Source organism: Onychostruthus taczanowskii, unplaced genomic scaffold, assembly GCF_017590055.1.
Source record: "Onychostruthus taczanowskii isolate IOZ18803 unplaced genomic scaffold, ASM1759005v1 scaffold262, whole genome shotgun sequence".
Lineage (NCBI taxonomy): Eukaryota > Metazoa > Chordata > Aves > Passeriformes > Passeridae > Onychostruthus > Onychostruthus taczanowskii.
This window is the reverse complement of record NW_024499929.1, coordinates 35,186-59,065: the sequence shown is the minus strand read 5'-3', so window position 1 is coordinate 59,065 and position 23,880 is coordinate 35,186. Positions and strand designations below refer to the sequence as shown.

General features: G+C 35.2%; 1 protein-coding gene across 4 annotated transcripts in view; it reads right to left on the bottom strand.

Annotated features, from left to right (window-relative positions):
* The window catches only part of LOC121337373 (solute carrier family 12 member 7), a 70,161-nt gene that overhangs the window by 28,664 nt on the left and 17,617 nt on the right, over window positions 1-23,880 (bottom strand). For 3 of the 4 annotated variants that reach the window (XM_041407447.1, XM_041407449.1, XM_041407446.1), the window contains 11 exons: window positions 23,322-23,468; window positions 22,539-22,593; window positions 20,232-20,362; window positions 17,913-18,154; window positions 15,452-15,663; window positions 11,155-11,322; window positions 9,639-9,737; window positions 8,900-8,957; window positions 4,459-4,633; window positions 1,097-1,215; window positions 296-394 (listed from right to left, as the gene is read on the bottom strand). In XM_041407447.1, coding sequence (XP_041263381.1) covers window positions 296-394; window positions 1,097-1,215; window positions 4,459-4,633; window positions 8,900-8,957; window positions 9,639-9,737; window positions 11,155-11,322; window positions 15,452-15,663; window positions 17,913-18,154; window positions 20,232-20,362; window positions 22,539-22,593; window positions 23,322-23,468 — 1,505 coding nt within the window. Of the gene's footprint in view, window positions 1-295; window positions 395-1,096; window positions 1,216-4,458; window positions 4,634-8,899; window positions 8,958-9,638; window positions 9,738-11,154; window positions 11,323-15,451; window positions 15,664-17,912; window positions 18,155-20,231; window positions 20,363-22,010; window positions 22,101-22,538; window positions 22,594-23,321; window positions 23,469-23,880 lie in introns of those variants that run through there. The other variant, XM_041407448.1, reaches the window with a different exon arrangement.

Genomic DNA, 23,880 nt, shown 5'->3' with positions numbered 1-23,880 from the left:
TTCATGGTTTTTCATTCTCATTTTGCTACAGAAGATCTCTTGGCTTCTAAGCAGAAAAAAACGTCATCCTGTAGCTCTTTTCCAAACCATCTATATTAGCCACATGTTTTCATGATCACTGTTATTACTATGGCGCTATTCTAAAAATATAAAAACAAATTATGCTCTTATTGCGTGGATGAATCTTAACTCATTTAAGTCAGAAAGGAGATTTTGCTTTATTATTGCAATAAAATTAACAATTTAGGGCTCTATAGTTAGTTTTAACTCTTCTGAATGAAGAAATATTCCCTACCAGTGGTAATACTTGAAACGAGGTCTCCAGTTGGGAGTTCGCAAAAGCGTCTGAACTGCACAAGCCAGATTTACAAACATATAGCACATAAGGAAAAACCTGTTAAGAAAGGAAGAGCATTTTCTAATGAGAAATGTACTAGACAGATGTGCATTAAAATATAAACACAATCCAGAAAAGGGAAGGAAGGTGTCCAGTTTCCTGTATACTAGCATACAGTTTTCTGTATGCTATGTTCACAGTGGACAAGACAACACAAGACACACATTAAGATTACTTACAGAATATTAGGCTTCAAAATACAGTATTATCATAATATAGAGCCTCAAACACGTATTTTGGAGACAAACGTGGCAAATAACTGACAATCATGGTGTATCATTTTTGGCTGGGACAGAGTTAATTTTTTTCTTTTTCTATAATAGCTCAGATGATATCATGTTCTGGACAAAATAAAAAATTATATTCCTATTCTAAAAGACTGAAATTTTTCTGTCTCTGTAGGTGCACTTGACCTAAAATAGCAGTAATTATTATTTTAAAATCCAAGTTTTTTAAAAGTTGGACATATTTTTATTAGCATTCCAGACTTCTGTCATGGAAAAACTTCTTTGTGCCTAGAATTTAGTTCAGCCAAAAGACTTTGTTATTTCATATTATCTCCAGGATCAAATAGGAATATAATTTGATAGAAAACAAAGTCTAACATGTATTATTTAAAAAAGAAAAATAATTACCTAGTTAATTTTAAAAGAAAATACTATTTAACTTAAGAACATAAAACATCACACCCATACTTACATTGAAAGAATCGGTGCTACACTGTCCAATGAGGCTATCAAAATTCCTATTTCACAAATACCAACAGTGAGGAGCAGAGCCCAAGTTGGTTCTCCATTTGCTTTTCCATGACCAAATATCTAGTTCAATTCAAATTCACAGTAAGATTTGAGAAAACTGTTCACTATACAGTAATAAAACTATGGTGCAAATAATGAACTAACTTATTTCTAACTCGAAATAAAAGTAGTTATTAGTTACAAAGGAAAATGATGCAATCTATCCTATGAAAAGCCAAAATTAAAATTACAATACACAGATTTGCAATATGAAATATGCTTACTAAAGTAAGCAATGACTACATAACACTGAAGTCCTATGGCAGCTCTTATTGAAATATTCTTAAGAAAATTAAAAACCTTATGCATTAGAGATTTATGCCTAGTAAAAGGCTAATATAGTTTAGGCCAGTACTTTTTGTAATATAGAAAGTAGGTGCCAATTCAGTACTTACCAACATAATATTGACCCTTAAAGAGAAATTAGACAAGACTATGATTCTGCACAGAGCCCTACCAAAAAACATTTTGCATGTGGTAATTTCCTTTGTGGAGAATTCTGTACAGCCATACTGCTGACAGATGGCAAAATGCCTGAGGTTCCAGTGATATGTATTCTCCTCCATATTCCTCCATTCAAATACAGAAATTAAGACCTCATTCATTCTCCATGCTGTTCTCTTGTCATGGTTTGAGGTTGGCACAATGCCAGTGCTTTTATGAAAATATACTTTTTTTAGTGATTGTTGTGAGATGTGATTAGGAACAGAGCAAAGCAGGGTCTAACTTAGGAATAAAGAAAAAAACTTTATTAACTACAATATTTTAAAAGGAACAGACACAGAACTAAGAATGAAAACTTCTTAAATACATTCTTCTTCTTCTCTCCATTTCCTCTACACCATGAAATAACATTTCAGATTTCTACTCGTTACAACCTCTCAGATAATCAATTTTCAGTCTATCACTACTCCTTAAATAGTCAACTCTTAAGTTTATCAGGGAGAGAGGAGTCCCCCCCTTACACCATAGGCTTCCCTTAGAAACACAATTGAAACTTTTTGTGTTTCCATGTTACTTGTGGCACTGCCTGGAGAACATCTGCCTTTGTGACTTCTTCCCTCCATGTCCAGTGCTCTCACCACTGCACATGGACTAGAACTGCTTTTAGAGTTCTTCTAAGGATGCCCTGCCCAGTTCTAAAAAGTCTTTTAGTTTTGGGACACCAGTCCTTCCCAAATTTACCCCCTGGGGCCGAGGTCCCTCATGAACAGAGATTTGTTTCTTCACTGAAGACAGAGGGCATCCCACACCCTCCTCAGCCGTCTCTGTTCACGCCACTGCTTCACCACACTCTCTTGACTTCAAGGCATTGCCTCCCCCTAAATGCAGTCTCTGTGTCACAGGAAAAATATGGGTCTGTCCATGGCTGTATAAGAAGAGTCCAGCTCGAGGCCACTCCATCATCTCCTCTCACTTAGGATTCTTTTCACCTCTGCAGACATTTTTACTTACACTAAATTTCATTACACTTGCCCATTTCCTCCAGCTTCATTTCTCTCTCTCCTCATTCAGATTCAGGAGGATCAGTATTTATAAGATTTTTATTATTTTAGAAAAGGGTTAAAATCTTCGCCTCTGTCTGCCCAGAACTCCCACTGCGGTGAGTTCTCAGTGCCGCATCGCCCACTTCTGGCCAACCGTGCTGCCAGCACGATATTAAATCTTAAGGTAGCACAGGCACTGGCGCTCTCTCTCTCCTATCTCTCTCCCGGGGGATAGCGGGGGCCCAATGCCTCTCAGGGCTCTTCTACTCTTCTATCTTGCAAAGCTTTCACGCCCCCACCTCTGCCCAAGGCTCCGGCCTACCTCACCCGGCCACATGGCTTCCCCTCCCCCGCCCAGCCTTAGCTGGGCAGGGGAAGTCGGACCTTTTTCACTGACCGGGACTAAGAGAGCGAGTTCCTGGCAGATCTCTGCTCTTTTAACCCCCGTGTTCTCAGAGGCGGTCTAGACTTTCAGTGGCTAAACTAGGTGCCAATATTCAAATCTAAGCACTGATTGGTTTGACCACAACCTCCCAAAAAACTCACTTCTTTCTTAACCTACGACACCTCTTCTTTTAGCTTCCTGTCCTCTATCAATTTTCCTACTATTATATTCAAATCCCCTTTTTTCCTACTCGTGTCTCAAGTCTTTTGGGTTTTTTCTTAAATATGTCATAGTCTTGCTTCTATAATTATGTCCTTGTATTTCCTTGATTGTTCATGCAGTGACCATATCTCTCCGAAACAGCAAGTGCATCCTCAAGTGTTAAATCCCTCTCTAAATATACTGCTTCTCTTCAATTCTCTTTCTCTCACTTCCCGAACCACAAATCTTTTGATTCTTCATTCCTTTCAAGTCTAACTCTCAGGATGTCTAATCATGTCACCTTCTCTCTACCAAATTTTTGCTTCAGGCAAAAGTAAATCTTTCTTGTTTATTTTTCTCTATACTACCCAGAACTTACAACTTACTGCATTACAGCCCCTTTCCATTGACAAGTCAAACTCCACCACTACTCAGTCCCTCCACCTTAGCATACTTAATGTATTTATTTCCTGTTACAGATAGTCTTGCAAGTCTTGAGGTAAGCTTTCAAACTCCAGACTTCATAATGCAGATCTCAGCTTTACTCTCCAGACAGTATAATCTTTTGGAGTTTTATTTACTTATTTTTAACTCAAGTGTAGTTGTCTATGTTTTGCAGAAGGAGCCTAACAAGAATTCTCTCTTCTGTTTGCCAGCTCCCTTACTTTGAGAAAAATCCGATTTATTTCTTCTTAAAACATGCACAGAGATCTTGGAACAAATCTCATATTTGGAGTCATGGGATAGAATTCTACTGTTACATTTTTACTGACTTAATTTACCTTACAAAAATGAATAAAAATTAGAATTTCATCTCTGTAATATGAGAAGTTTTATGCAGTTCCATAGTGAGATTAAATAACTCTGTTCACAAATGCAAGTAGTAAAAACAGCTTAGAGTCTAGAAGTTCAGTTATGAGTTGCTTCTTAGTTCATTTATTTCCATTTATAGAATACTATATTCTCAGTTTGGAACCACTAACTTTAATGTGTAAAATCAAATATAATTAAATTGCACTGCACAAAAACATTGAAGCTCAAACTTCGTCCTGCAATAGCCTGATCTGTTATTGTACACAAATAGAACTGAGCTCCAAATCTTTTCTTCACATTCTACAGGAACAGCAGAAATAATGTGTCATTTTTTTTTTTTCAAAATACTGTAAGAACATGAAAAAAAAAAAACCTCACTTGAATAAACGGTACAATGCCATCTCTTGCAATGGCCTGCAATAGCCGGGGTGCACCAGTGAGACTCTGGAGACCAGCACCACATGTTGAAAAGAATGAACCAATCACAATAACCCATGGAGAAGGCCAGGCCAGTGTACCAACCACCAGATTTCCATTAACTGCTTCTCCAAATCTTAGGAAAGAAAAGGGAAACAAAAATAGTTAAAACAAAACAAAAAAAAAGAATCAGTAAGCATTAAAATAACTTTTACTATAGCTTCAACACCCACATTTCAATCTTTCTGGACAACAAAACTTTTTGATAATAAACACTGTGTTACAGTATGCACTATAGGATTTCCCAACCAAGCAATCTCTCTTTATTGTGCTGTTTTAAAGAAGACATTATAATCACTTCACATTAAGTGCTGCCTCTAAGCACATATGCAGCAATTATCAGATATCTTGGCAAATGTTTCTGAATTAAAACAACAGCAGGAGTATGTACATTTGTATCTTACAGATCTCTGTGAGAGCTAGGAACTAATTTGCAGAAATCTGTTCCACTATATATACAAGTATACCCTGGGGCATAAGCAGGAGATTCACAAAAAGTATTAGCCTTTCCTTTTAAAAATGTGACACTGACATAAAGTAAGTAAATAGAGAAATTACCAGACACAGCCATTTTGAGTTTTGCACATCTTCTGGCTGCTGTGCAACCTGATGCAATTTTTAATTTACTAGAGCAAACAAGTGGGTAGAAGTCAGGAAGAGATGCTTTCATTACAGTTCTCAGTGTCCCATCCAATACCACCTCCACTTTTTTTTCAAGATACCTAACTTTATGTTAATTTAGGCATGACTTGAATAAACTACAAATAAGTTATTTCACCCTACCCCCTCCTTCAAACTGGCAGTTCTGTTTTAAAAGCAAGTAAGGTTCTTATAGTTCATCTTACTGTTGTTAGTAAGCAGCCAAAATTAATTTTAAGGCTATCTCTACTGTGATACCACCATTATTTTTTCCTAATGTGTTCAGTTTTTTCTAAATAAAAGGAAAAGTCTACAGAAATAAAGAGAAGAGCAAAACTAAGGAAAATTAAATGTTTTTTGACTTTTCAGACCTTCTTTTAAAATAGGGTCAAGAAACACAGCAATGAAGTGAATATAAAATGTCAGTGTTCAAATGCTTGCTTATGCCCAAGCTGGGATGTACAACTACGTACTATTTTCAGCAGATGAAAAAAAAAAGGTAGATCACACTTCTCAAAATTATAGGATAAAACCCATATTGTGCTTCTATAACAAGATTTCTATAACTGTATATTTATTCTTAATTCAAATTCTAATGCCTATTTTTCAACTAAACACATGATAGGAGTAACTTCAAGAGATGCAAGAAACAGAAGAATGTACAACTTACTTTTTCCCATTGCAGATATGACCATCATAATGAAAAAAGCCTCAGAACCCAGTTTTTAGACCAGACTGAAAATCCACACACTTTACTGTTCAGCTGAATTTCAGCCAAATAAGAACTGGCAGCAATGTAAATGAAAGTTCATGGACTCAGTGTTCTTGCTACAATGAAATCTGCTCTAATGATAGCGAAGAGCTTACAAAATTCCCTCACACCCCCCTTGCCTTGTAAATTTCAAAAATATAAGTTTAGCTCCACTTTAATTTCTTATTTCAGAATTCATTTACTATTTCCTTGGCAGTTTGATTTGGCTTTTATATTTATGATGAAGAAAAAATTAACAGATATTTTCACTGATGCAGCAATATCACTTCAAAGTAAAAATCACAGAATGAGTAATGTTGGAAGGAACCACAGTGGATCATCTGATCCAACCTCCTTGCTCAAACAGAGTACCATGCACAGGATTGTGTCCAGACAGTTCCTGAATATCTCCAGTGGTGGAAACTCCAAAACCTCTCTGGGCAATCTGTTCCAGTGCACAATCACTTGTACAGTAAAGAAGTTCTTCCTCATATTCATGTGGAACTTCCTATGCATCAGTTTCTGCCCATTGCTTCTTGTCCTGTTGGTTGGCACCACTAACAAGAGCCCAGGTCCATCTTCTTAGGACCCCTCCTTTAGTTACTTAAATACATTGATGAGGTCCTCTCTTAGTTGTCTCTCTTAAGGCTGAACAGGCCCAGTTCCCTCAGCTTTTCCTCATAAGAGGGATGCTCCAATCCCTTTTATCATCTTCATAGCCCTCCACTGGACCTCCAGAAGCTCCATGTCCCTCATGTACTAAGGAGCCCAGAAATGGACACAGCATACCAAATGCAGTCTCACCAGGGCTGAGTAGAGGGGCAGAATGATCTCCCTGGACCTACTGGCAATGCTCTTCCTCCTAACACAAACCAGGATTATGTTGCACTAAGGTAGAAAAATCATAAAAGAAATGCCTCATAACATCAGGACTGCTCTCCTGGAATCAGTGGCTGGCCTTGTCAAGATAGCACTTTACAAATTCCCATGTGAAAGCAATCCTGGTGTGAGTAGTTTGTTAACATAACAATCTATTCCTCTGCGAAAAACAGCTAGCACCTGTATAAACTGTTTTTACACCGTTAGATAGAAAAATGGAAACTATCTCTCAAAAGCAGAGTTTCCTGCATGTACACACTGGGGGTTTCAGTGACCAGTCAATACAGGATAACAACTTGTTACTAACCAATAAAGTAATTGGCAAGAAAGCTACTTGTGGGAATCCTTAAAATCAGAGGGTTTTGGGAAAGCTGCAAAAGACAGGCCTCAGAGACAGCAGAACTGCGATTAGAGCTAAGCAGTAGCCATAAGATTTGTCAACAGAAAAATTATTTGAGAAGTAGAAACATAAGGACAAATAGAACAATGGTCTGTGTATTAACAGTTGGATAAAGTAACTCCCTAAACTGTAGGAAAGTATACCTAGCAAGACATTAGGAAGTTCGAAGCTTAGTAATGGAGCTCTGTGCATTGTGTTTTAAGACTTACAAACAGGTATTGTATTTGAAATAAGCAAGCATTGTTTTAACCTAAGGTATGTGTGCTTATAGTGGTTGGATAGAACTACTGTCCATATGCTTTTGCTTTGTGTGATTGGTCAAAAAAACTTTTAAGTAAGTTGTAACATTAAGTTTTTAGTCTGGGATGTGAACTGCTGGTATTTTCCTATTGTCATAACCATGTAACAAGACTGATGCTGGAAAATAAAACAGCTCGAGACGCGTTCCTTAGCAGTACCATCCCATTTGTGATTTGTACATAGATCCCTGGCTGGCAATACTACTAACCAATTGGAGTCACACACGAGGTCTGTTACACTGTATAAAAAGGAGTTACGTGAACAAAGAAATGGCTTTTCCAGCATGAAGAAAATGGAGTGTGCATGATTTATTCCCACAGGGTTACACTGGTCTTGGCCAAAAGGGCATACCACTGGTCCAATACAGAACCCTAGGGGGCACCACTAGTTACAGGTGTCCAACTAGACTCTGCCACTGATCATGACCCTCAGGGATTTGCCAGTCAGCCACTTCTCAATCCACCTCACTGTCCACAGTTCTTGAGTTTGCCTATGAGAATGCTGTGAGAGAGTGTCAAAAGCCTTTCATGGATCCCCTGCTGCTTCTTGTATTAGTTTGATTAGAATCCAGCTTTTAACTTACAGTTTTTCTTCTAGACTTATGAAATAAGTTGTCTCAGCATCAACTTCACCACCTTTTAAACAATACCCCAATGACACTGTTTTATCACCATAAGTAAACATGAGCCTCAGTAGAAAAGAGAACCAGACACCAGCAAGAAAACAACTGTGAAACCTGACAACAGTTTTATGTTAACCAACTTCTCCTAATGGAGAAATTGATCAAAATATGGAGATTCTCTTCATACTCATATCCATCACATTTATTCCCTTCATTCTTCATATTATGCCTTAAATTTGTCAGGCAATTACATGGTAGAAAATAGACATGACTCCTGATATACTACTGAGATTTTAAAACAAAAAACAGCCATATGTCTAGTGAAAATCGTGGGTCTGATGGTGCACGGCAGTCATCTTACAAACTCCCCTTGTCATGTAACTGTCTTATTTTTAAATTTGCTCCTCAAAAACCTGTTACTTCTCTCAAAATAATATCCCCTTATCCCCATCCATCAGCTCTGCAAATACTAATTAGGATTTTCTTCATCAAGAACATTTCATTAGGGTGGTTCAACTTCAAACGTTTATCTTAGATTCCTATTCTGCTTCCTGAAGGCATACAGTCTAATAACCTGACCAGTTTTTGCAGCCATCTCAGTTTAACAGACACACTTTCCCTCCAGTTTTAAACTAAGCAAAGGAAATTTATACCACATAAATATTTCACACAAGAGCCATTAATAAATCCTATTAATATAACATATGATTACATATACTGCATGTAATATTAGAAGCTGAATATTACTTACTTATCTCTTAATATTACACCTTCTATACAGGCACCAAACAACACTATACAGGAGAGATCTGTTACCGAGACTGAAGGAAGATTACTCTCTAAAAAATCACATAGAGGAAACCCAACCTTTTTTCACTGAGGTATGAAATGAAAATGTCCATGACAATGCAGCGTGTGTGTGTGTTTCCTGGCTGCTTTTTCGTTTGGTTTTTTTTTTAGTTCTTCCCTGCTATGATTTTTTTTAGTTTATGTTCTTTATGACTGTATTTCACAGTGATTTGTGAAGTACTGGAAGTAGCCAGCTCATATATCATGCAATAGAACGGGTATTTTCTCATACAAATAAGCAAGTACTTGTGTACTCTAGGTTTTGAAGGACCAACAACTACTACTACTGGTTGTTTGGTTTAAGATCTGGTTATACTGAGTATGACAACAGTCTGCCAAATGAAGCCTAATGCTAAAAACCTTCAGATCACTTGATTAAAACAATCAATTACATATTGGAATTTGAAGCACTAGTAGAATATATATATATTTGTTAATAAAATTTGACATATTTTAATTATATATCTATATATATAAAAAATAATACTGGTATTTTAGACAAAGATAAAAGATTTCTTTTCAGTTTAGATTTCATTCATTTCCTACTCAGGAAACGCTAATGATTTTCCAGTGAAAAACCTGTTATACCTACAGAATCTAGAGAACGTAGACTAAGAAAAAAGTCACAGTATAAAGGATACAAATAAAAGATGTAGTTGAAATAGCCAAAATTGTTCCCGTAGGAATAGATTTCTGAGCATCCTTTAGATCTCCAGATCTATTTGAACCTGCCATAATACCTTAAAAGGAGACAAAATTTATGTCATAAAAACAATAAATAATAACTCCATGGTAGCAACTAAGAAAACAAGAACATCTAATTTTAAGCCAAATTTAACTCGAAGATTGGAGAATGAAGCAGGCTACAGAAGCATATTATAATCCTGCACAAATTCTCAATTTATACCTTCATTTGATTCAGAAATCTGTGTTACTACCCACTTGAGTAAGCAAATCCTATAAGGGTCGGTAAAAAGACAGATTAAAACAAATATTTTTCAAGCATTACCTCAGAATCGTTCTTGAAATGAAGAAATACAAGGAGTAGCAATTTTGCTACTAGGGATGGATGTATAAATTAATAGGGACTTAGCAATTTTAGCCAGTATGACTTAATGCACTAACTTTCTACTAAACAGACCATCATAATAACAAGCAAATATAAGCAAGAAAATCAATAAACTAACAAATAACCTCAGAAGCAAAAAAGAAAGGAGCAGGCAAGAAAAAGAATGGCTAGAAAAATCACATGTATGCATGCATGTGAATCTAAAATGAGAACAGAATTATTTTGTAGCATATACAGTGATAGGAGGGAAAGAAACTTATACAATAACTAATTCTGCCATCTCTTCTAGAATTGACCTGACTACTGGAAGCAAAAATATGGAAGCTAATGTCAAGATGTTCCAGTGCAAAAACATTGTCAAACTCCATGGAATAAAATAATAATATGGGTTCAGATGTGATGAAATGTTGGTGAGAGTCTGTTGGAAGAGTTGGTAAGTAAAGAAATGGGAGCAGTGGGGTTCAAACAGTGAATACAAAGGGATAATTCCACTTCATAATAAACTAGCAAACAGTGGTGCAACTTCTTATTGGAGTTCTATTCTGTTACTTGGTATTACAATTACTTCAGCTGGGACTTTAGAAGAAAAACATGTCTGGTTTTTTTTATTCAAGCACGAGCTGAGGAAAATGAAATACAACTAGTCTAGGCTTGACAAAAAAGACTACAAAGTTAATGTGGCAAAATATTGGACATGCAAACAAATCTCAGGCAGTTAACCAGGCAGCTTGGACACTGGAAGAATCATTTAATATTAAACTTTTCTCTCAAGTCTTTGAAGATGGAAGTGTTATAAAGGCACCTTATTTTGAATAAACATTTAGTAACACATGAGGGTTTTGCTTTCTTTGCAGACATAGAAATGGCCCTTAAACAGATTTCTTGTTTAAGTCCTATAACCTCCAAAAGTCATCAGCCATGACCTGTCTTCCTAGCACCAGAAAGTTTTAGGTACATAACCTCAGACACAGAAATTTGCAAAAGAATAAGTCACGTATAAGATTGGTGAAAATGAAAAAATTGCACATGAAATTTTTTTTCCCAGATTTAAGTACACATCCTCATGCAAGAAAAATAGTTGTGCCTACCTGTCACAGATGGGAAATAAATCCCTACAAGCATTGTGAAGTAGGTCGTGATGTCTGTAAAAACATAAGGAAGTCCACCCATTTTTGATTCTTCTGTTCCAGCAACTGATGCCTGATCTTTTTTCTCAACTATTGATCCTTTTTCTGAATAGGCATTCCAGAGATTATCTGCAGGTGGGGAAAAAACAAAATCAGTGTCATCTCTCTGTTTCAGGATATCAACTAGTGAGAATGCAATAATCCTAAGAATCAGATGCCTTTTTCTTACACAAAAATCATGACATTTCCCAGTATGATTAATACCATGGGCACTCCAGTCCATGCTAGTAAAAATGCAGTAGAGTGTGAGATGTGTCCTGCAAAATCTTCTCTTTCTCTAAAGCAAAACATAGAATTAAATTCTAACATCTTTTTAGAATGTACACTTACATTCCACAGGCACACAGATGTCCTATTGTGAAAAAATAAGGAAACTTATCTCCAGGTTCAAGGAATCTTAGTATATACTAATACTTCTTGTTCTTGTATTTTGAGGAGCAGTATGAAAAAGAAATGCTACTTAACAGTAATTTGAGTTCTTTGACACCTCCTGTACAGAATAATCCTGCATAACAATTTAGGATTCAGCTGTTAATGGCAAAATATTTCCATATGGTGACAAAAGCTTGATAACCAGACTCCAGAAGATCACTGATAAGCAAAAAAAACCCAGCAGAATAGGGCTCAAATTCCCCATCAAACTATATACATTTGTTTGAAGAGTGATAGATCAAGGTGTAAATTTTGATAGCTTAAATTTGTGGAAAACACTGGATGTGTACCTTGATAAGATTGTGAGAACAGACCACACTGATGCTTATTTGAAAATGAGACAAGTTGTCCTATCATATGTGAGAAAACAAAGTAGATACTCTTCTGGCCTGTCAAGAAGGCAAAGGATTTTACAGTAAGGAAATAAAAAATCCCATGGACTGCCAGGATCATTGAATAGCTGATTTTCAGGCATCCTGAACAACTCTAGGGAATTCAAGTACAGTATTCTAAGTCTTTATAATAGCAAAAAGTAACCTTGAGCGCAACAGAAGATGGACTGTGAACCATAAGCTGCCAAAGAGAGGGTACTCACACCCAGATTTTTTTTTTTTTAAATCTTACAGTCAGTAAGCATGTATGGAAGTATGCATGAGAAGCAGAAGAGAAAGAAGAGCAAAGATCAAAATTAATTATTATTTGCTAAGGAATGCTATGTGTATTACTATAATCAAATGAAGAGGAGTAACAGACTAATCTAGAGATAAGACAGAAGCCATAAGAAGTTAATGAAACAAGAGAACTTTAAATTTCAGGAATTTTAGCAGAGATTTGATGAGTGATGTAAAATAAGACTAGATCTCCAAATTAGGATCTATCTACCCCCTGTGAAACATAAGAAGAAAATCCAAAAATCAGTTTGAATTGCCAATCAAAAGCACTTAAATCCTTAATAAGCACTCAACAGCTTGTGTCCTTTATTCAGTATGACACAGAAGTGACAATGACCTGAGCACTGCAATACATACAACTTAACTGTGGAACTGTGCATGCCAGCACATGGGTAAAATCGGCTTAGATATTTTGTTGAATAGAAATCACTTTCCTATTTCATAACTTGTCACACAGAGCTTTCCTATGCTCATTTTCCCAAAAGTGATAATCCAAGTGGACTTGAAAGTTAGGGTGAGAAAAAAGAATAACTTTTCTGAAAAGTCCAGACATTTGGCCCTTCTAGGACCATTCCTTGATTACTAAGGCTCCTCTAGCAGCTAACATTTAGGGTACATACACAAGAACAGGTACAGTGTATCAGACCAACATGCTATCACCATCAGAACAATGTTGATAAAGCAAGTAGCAGAACTGTATAATTTCTGTTAGGGTTATAGGCCTATTTAGCCAGCAACTTGCAGAATGATTTATTATTCTTAGGACAACACTCACAGAAGGTATAGAAGAGATGAATACTTTATATGAGTGCCCAATAAATGGTGTGAGGATTTAGCACACTTACTGAGACACCCAGTCATGGCATCTGAATATTCCCAGTCACAGCTCAGGAAACTTTAATGTGCAGAGCCTGCAGCTCCAAAGTCTTCACACAAGGCAGAAGATTCATCAAGTGGAAGAGAACTCTCCTTGAGAAATCTTTGCCATGAGAGCTGAAGCTGGGTATCAGAATGTGTGCTCACACTCAGCAAGTAAGACACCTAGTTTTAGCATTAGATGTAACTAGGATAGTGAAATGCATTGTTATGGAGAAGCTCTTGTTCAGAAAAATGTTAATCAGTGAACAGAAGCAGAGCGCATATTTTCAAAAGTAGAAAAAGCAGTACTCAGCCTGAAATCTCCAAGAACACTGAAATATGTGAGGCTGATGTGAAATAGTATTGATACCCAAGGACAAATGGAAAGCCATTTCTTGAAAGTGTTTCAGGGAGACACAGAAACTAAGAACTCATTAGTAACATCTCTACAGGAGCAGTCAAAAGCAACAATAGCAGTTGATAGAGCCAATAAACAGGGAAGTTATTTTTTATTTCTGACAAAACTTAGTAGTTATTCACAGTTTTTCTTTAGTTTTGAAAAACTGGGGAAGCCTCAACTCAGCTTTTGCAAAAGAAAATGGTCAGAAGTATTCAAATTCCTTAAGTGAAACATAAATGAAGGCAATCCACTTGGATCAGTCCATCTATATTGCCCATGTTATTAAAATATTCCTCACCCAAGGAATCTAAACGAGACATTGGATAAGAGGAAATCTCCTCACATGGATTAAAAAAAATATATATCAAAGACAGAAAAAAACAGGTAAAAGTAAAGGGAAATACAGCTTTGTAATGCCAAAGAGCCACCAGGAAACTTCTATAAGAATGACCATCAGGATGTAACCAGTGCTATCCAGTACACTCAAACAGCCCAAAAATAGGAGCTAGCACCAAGATGAGAGCCTGCTGGCAATTCACAGTTAATTCAAAGTTGTAGAAGGAAAAACAACTGCAAGGAAATTTAAAAAAAAACAAAACCAAACACAAAACATATCAGATTCTGTGAGTAAACATAAAGGAATTGATGAAATTCACTACAGGTAAGCAAAGAGCTTACCTGTGAATACTGGAAAGCATGTTGCTCACAATTAGCTTTCAGCAGACTCTTGGTCTTTAGAGATCTTAACATTATGTGAGAATAAATTAGCAAAATATACTTTTATACAGGATTGCTTGTTGAATGAAACATTAAACAGTGAACGGAACAAGAAAAAAAATTAGTATTCAGCTTGAAACCTCCAAAAATATTTAAATCTTACAGGGTAGCAAAAAATTGTAACTTGCAGCTAACTTGTGAGTTGGGGCAGGAAGTGCAAAATTATTCACGAAAAATTGTAGATATGCATATGTTAAATCATAAAACTGAGAGAACAAACTCTAAATTACATTTCTTGTAACAAGCAAGTAATTTCATTTTTCATTGAGAATTTTTTTTTAAAACCACAAATTTAGATTCAGAGAAGCCTATGTTTCATTTAGTATCTTTTAATGTATTTGCACATTTTATATGTGATATTTTAAACTGGAGTACTGTGGCAGCACTGACTGTCTAGGGTCCCTATGTAGCATATTTATACAAATCAAACTATTTTAAGGGAATGCAAAGGAGAGGTATCAGAGTATCCATTTCATTTCCAGAAACATTATTTGCATATGTACAACACGAATTATCACACATTTAAGATGAATCTTATGACTTGATGCAATCTGAATTCCAAGCTGCCACAACCATACAGATCTGTAAAGAGAATAAAATCTATACACTTTGTAGACTGCTCTTCTCAGTCTCAATTCAACCACTAACTTGTACACTGGACAATCCACAGAACTTCATTCTCATTGCACCACCTGTGAACTGGAAACAAGTTCTCTCTCAGGAGAGTTTGAAAATATATTAATGAATGGCTTATTGAAATGTTTGGCATACACATTAAAAAAAAAAAAAAGCTTTCATGAGCACTTTATCACCTTTTTGATTGAACAATGGCTTTTGAAAGAGTACCTATAAAACTCCAATTACCCCCAAATTAAAGCACTTGATACTAAGATTCTAAAACCAGGTTCTTTTAAAGGAAGAAGCATGCTCAAGGTAGCAATCTTTCACACAGAGTAGGGGTAAAGAAACAGTGACAGACTAGACCACTATATTACTGACCAGCCATTGGCCAAATTAATAACATCCAAAAACTTCTAAATCACTGTGCTTTCCAACTTACCAGTTAGAACTCCACTCATTATTCCTGGAATTCCTTGAATTTCTGTTACATTATTGAGACTAAAGTAGTCATCACATGTAGCATTAAGCAAAGAACTATCACAGAACAGGTGCCACAAAGGTGTAGTCTTTGTTTCATTATTGCTTTCAGTAAATTTGGCACAGACATCAAAGCTGCGTTTTGACAATGTACGGTTTCCAAGGAGACAGATACTACAAACAGGAAAAATAAAATCAGTGTTCCTTCAATACAAGGCTGTGAATTAAGCCAATTTTATCCATTAGACTTCTTCAGAAATGTGTTACTTACACTGTGTTCCTTAAGGCCTATACAACATCTACTCAAACAGTATATAGTTTCTACATCTAAAACTATCATCAATAGTCTTTAAAATATGGATGAAATATTTCTTCTTTATGGTATTGGCAGCTATTTTGCCTTCTGATTTGTTCTTCAGAAAGTACAATCAATTTAAGCAGCTTGACTACTAAATAGCAGCAATTATGATGCATTCAGTCCTACAAGAAAGAAGTAAAATTAAGTAATACTTTATAAACTTAAATAGAAGATGAGTCTGATGAAAAAAATATAAAAGTAAGATTAAGCAAGTAAACCATTCTCTTCATTTTCAAGCAACTGAAAACTTTAGATGATCCTCAAAAACATTACAGTCCAAAAGGTAGGAAATAAGCCAGGAAGGTTAAACATCAAAATTTAACAACAGTGATGGGAGTACAAATTAAACAATCATGTATTGGGAAGCAAAGGTTTTTTTCGGGAATGAAAGAGAATTAGAAAAGTCTGAACAGCTGTCAAAAGCAAATTCCTACCAGCAGAGAACATTAAGGATCTAGATATATTCCTTTGTTAAACTATACAAAAGATGTTTAAGATTCCAGGCTTGCTTAAAAATGGAATTATATAGATCTTTAAAGACAAAAGAAGGAACTTCAAATATAACATGAGGGTTAGGCAGATACACCAGTGCAGCTTCAAGGTATTGCATCTCATGGAATTTGAGCAGATTTAACAGAAAACTGTTCCTAAAGAGATCATCTTGTCACTTGCCTTGCTTATTTTTCTTTTTAATTGCTACTGATTTGATGACTCAATAGCAGCAGGGTCAAATGATACAAGCAATGGAAACTGCTTTCAGTTTGATTCAACTGGGAGATCTTGAGGTAAACTATTTTACCACCTACACAATGGACAAACTTAATGGAGGCTAGTATACCAACCTAACTAACCAGCTAAGTAGAAACTGTTTTATTTGAGTTTTTTAAACTACCACCATCAGATCAGTCTTACCATTACATAAAACCATACTTCAGTTTCTCATTTTGAGGCAGTTGTAAACCATTATAATTAGTGGAAAATAAACTCTTTTTATATTTTCCCCTACAATACAATAATATTACAGTAGTAGCCACATATAAAGTCTCCAGGAACTTGGTAATGAGTCTCACCTATGCTACATATCCATATAAACTCTCTTTTATCTATACAGGTGACAAAAAGATATTACTCTTTCCCCACTGGAAGTTACTGTAAGAAACTTAAGTTTTATTCAGAAATATGTCAACATTTTACATATTACATGTAAAATAATGTTACAGAACAATCCACAAGTACTGCTCTAATGGTCAATTTGTAATGTAATTACCAACACTTCAAAGTAATATTGAATTTATAACAATCATACAGCAAAGGATAACTCTCACTATGAAGTGCCACACAAAGTTATCAGCCTATTCTGATCATATCTTAAGCACTATAATTTTTTTCCTCTTTCAACAGAAAAATATGCAAAAATGCAACTCATATAACTGGGTAAAGTAAAATGCAGCTAATAACTGGAGTAAAGTAACTCCTATTGAGCTAAGAATTAAGCACATAAAAAACCTTGAGGAGCAATCTGTCATGCATAACAACGTTTTTTTTTTATTAATGGGAAAGCCTTCACAAACACAAGTGAATTTAAACACTTCAATGTATCATTTTTAAGTAGGGAGAAATGGAAGTTTCTAAAATTTCTTCATAACACAAAGTTTAAATTATGGGGTTTTTATAACTATGGCTAATATCGACAATGGTTTCTTGACCTTTTTACTTTATTCTATAGGTTTTTAGTTTAAATCTTTAGATAAAGCAGTTACATTTACTATCAGCAAAATGCACCTTCTTGCTCCTTGGGTGTGGATGAAATAACAGCCAAATTTTAAGCACCAAAGAACATTTTCTAGAGTTACCATATCTTATGAAAAATGGGAGAAATATTCAGATATGTAACTCAGAATAACAAATGACCACATTGGTATTTAAACTACATAAACCTACCACTGAAACCAAAGTGTTTGTATTTCGAAACTTAGCTTAAAACATGAAATGGTTACAGTAGCTATTCCCTCCCCACACCTTTTTTTCTTTTAAATAACCCACACTACTTCAATATTGCACTTACGGAAAGTCAGGTGGGTCAAAAGCAGTCTTAATAACTCCAGCATATATGGCAATGATGGAAAGAATCACACAGGCAAGGAAGACCAGTGCAAGTTTGTTGACATACTTTACTCCCACAAAAACTACTATGGCCATCAGAATGACAATACATGTTCCATAGACTCTCATGTTGTTCAGCATAGCCTCTGTTTCTTCACCAACATCTGCCACTTTAAATATAGCAGCACTTGGAGAAATATAGGTCTGTAAGAGATATGGTGAACTATCATACATGTAATAGTGAACATTTTATTAAATAATTTACTTGAACTATAAAATCTAACCTCCTATACATTTTTCTTTCAAAAATTAGTTTAGCCGTATAATTTGGGCATCAAGAAGTTGTAGAGATAAAGGAAGGAAAAGGGTGAGGGTGAAGAATAACAAGGTTTAAGAATAGGATACAAATTCTGCTCCAGCTTCTTATCTCCTGTTAAAGAGCTTCCACTCCTCAAATTCATGTGTCTGCCAAATGGGAAAATGGTGGTGGAAGGAAGTAGAACATGACAAAAATAAAAGAAAAAAACCAAACCATAAACGGGACTTCCATTGATTGAAACAAAATATGAAGAATCAAACAAAAGTATAATAAACTAAAAATGTTTTCAGTATTATAGACCCTATATAATACTTCATAAAATTGTAATCTAAAGTTGCAACAGCACAGTTTAAGAGTATTGTGAAGAAGCTTAGTGATGTGCTAAACCAGGCATTTCAAACTATTGCAATTTCAAACAAGATTCTGTTACATATCTCTCTTTCTTAAATTTTGGTGTGTTGTACCTGAAAAGAAGTTAGAAACTGTTAATAGCACTTATGTTGATAAATGTGTGCGAGAAGACAAACTGATCTGTAGTTGTGAGACATTGGTGTACTACACTACACAACAATATCTATATGCCTTCTTCTAGCACCCTAAAAACATCCCTCTCTGCTCAGCTACCAGGGCTTGAGGCAACTCCAGTCCTTAAAAAAACTGCTCAAAGACTATTTTTCAATAATATAATTTCTAAAGGCAGGAAGAAACTTTGAACAGGAGGCTACCGTGATGCATTCATAAACAAAATCCAAAAATAGACATAGACAATTATTTACCAGAATTTTCTTAGATTAAATTTAAGTTTAGTAAATTACTATTTACTAGAATGCTAGAAGATATGGAAATTGTTACATTATCATGGAAGAAAAAGAAAGCAAACTAAAAAATTATTACAGATAAAATATATATTGTTGGGAAATCCTACACTGTGACATTGCAGAAGTTTCAGGCTCTCTGTGGAGCTACTCCAGAAAATTTTCTTGTGGATTTTATTGCCCTGCTGTTCAAGGCCTTAGCCAGGGAAAACCACAGACAGATGAAGAATTTCTGATTCTCCAAATAATCCATGCCCCAGTGAAGGAAAAAAAAAGCAATACTTATGCCTTATGGCTATATCAGGGGTCTATTCTGAGGTCTTTGACAGATGTCCTGGGCAGCATTTTACTTCAGATTCTGTAGCTGGATCCCGTACATTTGTATTAGCAACACAAACCCAACATGACCCTCTAATAGGGAGAACAGTGCACCAAATTCAATCCACAATTCAACATATGCTTGTGTTACTACCATAGATCAGACAACAAGCCAGATGAGATCATACAAGCAAGCATTAGTGAATACTATCTCTAATTTAAATGTAAAAAAGCCTGGATTTGATTACATGGATCATGGTAAGTAACAAGAAAGAATTCTTAAGTATCTCCTGTGCGTAGTGCATATCTTCAGTTTCTGATTTGATGACCAATTATTGGCCCCTCCTGGATGAAGCAAAGCCATAGTAGCCAGGCCACTGCCACACAGGCAGACTTCCACAGCATCTTTGCAAATATATGAAAATTCAAAGCCAGTAGTTCGGAAATGAGAAAGTGTGATAGATTATTATTGCCTCATCACAGAGATGCCCTTCATGTTCTCCACAACTTTTCATTAAGCAGCAGTGAGTTACCCTGGTAATGCTTTCCAACTATTATTTGGAAAGAGAAGATTTCTGCTTGGTTCCCACATTGTGTAAAATAAACACACATCAAATAGCATTTAATTTATTTTTGTATTACTGATAAGAATTTAACTTCCTCAAATAGTCACAAGTAGAGTAAAAATAAATATCAACATCCTGAAAATGTAGTATCAAAACATTAACGATCACCAAACTAGAATGCATTTTAGACCATTAAGAAAATTCATCAGCAATATCCTGAAAAAGCCCAAATACATTTAGTCTTAATAGAGACTAGTACTTACCAATAAAATTTCAATGGTACCAAGAATGTACATTGCTCCTGCAAAGGTTGTGCCCAAGTAGAAACAAAGTCCCACTGCTCCACCAAACTCTGGCCCTAAAGATCTTGAAATCATGTAGTAAGAGCCTCCAGCTGTGAATTTAACAAAACAAAACAAAAAACAAAACAAACAAACAAGAAACACAAAACACCTCCAAGACTTCAGATTAAGGATGGCAGTAGAGAACAAAAAATTTGAATCATTCAGTCAACATAATCAAGAAAACCACTGCATGTGTCTCCACTGGCATGCTCATGACAAGCCTGTAATCAATGTCTATACCATCTAGATAGTTAGAATGTACATTTCAAGATTAATATCCCCATGTGCATTATATGTGGAGCAGAAAGCGAAGACCAAAGAAAGAAGGGGAAAAATTCCACAAGCTAAACAGAAGTAAATTAGAAAAGGATATACACGTATAAATAGATATGAATGAATTTTTAGCTTCTAACCTTAAGCTGTTCCCCATCAAACAATAAATTTCCAAAATAATTGCTTTATGAGGCAAGGACAAACAGATTATTTTCTACTGATTCTTTCCATTTTCTGTATACTAAACCACTGCCACTTTCACTTCAGATCACTTTTTTTTAGTACTGTTTAAAGGTGTTGGGTAGAGATTGCTCTTTCTTGTCCACTTATATAAAATTCACTTTTACCCTCAGTTCTTCAATTCTTCTCACTCTTATTTCTCATACGTATGCATCATCTTTCTTTAAGTCATAAACTACACCACCACCATCCTATTTCCATTGCACTATTTGCCTTTTAATAAGGCCCTAAATTCAAGCTCATCTCTTTCTTTTAGACTGTCAACCAACTCCCTCAAGGCAAACTCGTCTCTCTGGTTCCCTCTCCATCTACTCTTAAATTCATTATTTTTGTCCTGCTTGTGGGAAGAAAGAGACAGAGAGGAATGATGTGTGCAATTTTAAATAACATATATCAATGTGCAGAGTCTAAAGCTGTTTTTCATAGAGTCATGAAAGTTGGAAAAGTCTTCCAAGATCATTAAGTCCTATCATTGACCTAACACTACTAGGTCCACCACTACACCCTGTCCCTAAGCACCATACCTCCTTGTTTTTTGAACACTTCCAAGAATGGTGATTCCACCATTCACCTGGGCAGCTTGTTCCACAGTCTTCAGTGTTTTCAATATGAATGAATGAGAAACTAAGATATTATGATGCATCACCAATCCTTTTACTAAATAAAATAAATGCTCTTGCATATAAAGGCAAAATAAAGGATCCTGCTGCTCAGGTCTTCTTCAGTCCTAGGTTCTTATCTGTGCTTTCTGCCTTCTCCATGTATTCCAGGACAAGCATCATTTCTCTAAGAAACTGGCACCAACAACTAAAAAAGTGAAAATTAAGACCTATCTCATGTAAGAACTGCAGGCTTCAAAGTCTGTGAAAGATGTTAAACAAAACCATTAAGATGAACTTTAAAAATACGAGGGGGAATAGAGCAGAACATTTTAGTTATCTGTGCACTGATTTGAATAACTCAATTGTATTATAAAACACAAGTATTTTAAACAAAATTGTCTCTTGATTTTTTATTTCATATATGGTACTGTATCCATGAAATAAAATTATAATGTAATTATTCTACATCCTACACAAATTATAGCTTTTACTTTTGTTATATCCCAACAACTTCAGTTTAAGTTCAGAGTTCATATCAATATCTGAACACCAGAACTATCAGTTATTGTCCCAAGAAACTTACTCATTTTGCCACTAAAAAAAAATCCTCTTGCTTTATGAAGCCGAATCAATTTATCAATCTATCCTCAAGATTTAAGGTGACGGGCAGAACCTAGAGTGTTTATACAGAAAAATATTTTTGCCATGACACCAGTTACTATTCTTGCAGAAAACAACATAACTAACTCCAGTGTTTAGCTGGAATGTAGAAAAATTCAGGAGAGAGAAAAGTAGTACCCTTATTTGTAAAGAAATTTGCTTTGTGTGAAGACCAGTCTCTATTAATTCAATTTATAACATCTTATCTTTGATTAAAACAGGATGAAATGACTGATGACAAAGATGTGCTGCAGATTGTAATTCCCAGAAGACCCAGTCTTAAATACTGTATCTCACATTAAAAAATTATTTATAAAATCAATTAAAAGAAAAAAATGCATTTGATACAAAGGCATTACTTCTGATATTTGAGAATTATAAGAATTTCTTATCACAGATTTAAACTTCCGTTATTTAAGAATTTGCCATGTAAGATAAAATTCTTCATTACCTGGAACTACACCATTTGTTGCTATAGCACTCATTGAAATTGCAGTTAGCATAGTCTGTGGAAAGATGAAATAGAGGAAATTTAAAATACCAGAGTTTTGGAGGTTTTTTTTTTAAAGATTGGGCAAAACAGTAGTCAAATGGAACTAGATTTTTTTTCCTCTCCAAGATGTTTAATTTGGGATATCCATGCAACTCAAGTACTCAACTTTTCAGCAGAAGATTTTAACTTATACTTGACACAGTCTTTAAAAATTAACTGGAAGAATACAGACCATTGCATATACTTAAAATAGTATGTTCATTATTTCAATTTAAAAATTAGTGAAAACTAATTGTAATGTTATTATGACAACATCTAGTAGTGCTCTCATATTCTAAAAAATTACTTTATGGATGCAATGCTGTGGGATTTGATTTGTAGTTTATTACTCAGCTTGTTCTGAAGTTGGAAAAAGCAGAACAGTTCAGATCTCAAAGGAAATAATGAAATATTTGCTAAAGGCTGATTTAATAAAACTCATAATACTTCAAACAAAAGCTTACTTTGATCAACTCAAAAGAATGTTCATATGGGTTAGACTGACACATGACACTCACTGCTGATATATATAACCCATTTTTCTCAATTCAACCATATTGGTTAAATATCAGTACAATTTTACCAATATGATTAAACATGGTTATTTTTTCCCTGATACTAGTGCATTAGAAGGTGTCAGTATTCTTTCATCAGAGGATTTGGACAACAGTTTAAAAAAGAAATAAAATAAGGTTAACTTACACAAGCACAACACATGAACACAATGATGAAAGACTCAAGAACTCCAGCTGTTCCTACAATCCATGTTAAACGCAGGAAAAGGATAACTCCCAAAATGTTTTGCAAACAGGGAAGATATACGCCAATAAAAGTGCCCATTCGTGGACCCTGGAAACAAAGTGAGAAAATAAATTCCTTTGCACTAATAAATTTAAATCCATAAACACTTTATTTCACAAACACTTATCACAAATGCTCCATGAACAAATGCCAAGTGAAATTGAATGGTAGATTTGGAGTGTTCAGCTTTGCAAATATTCGCGTGCTATTTATAAAGAAAAATTCCTGAAAAGAGAGAAAACTATTTGTGATAACAAGCTCTCTTCTTCCACAGGAATTAGGATGACACCTTGGTAAGGACAGGATGGCCCTTTATCTGTTGATCATAACACTTTACAAACTTTTTCTGAAATACCAGTTACAGTCTAAAGTTAGAGGTTAAAGCTAAATTACTGCCATAATCAAAATATCATTTATATTCTGAAAAAAGTTGATCACAAATTGCCACACAGCTGGCACA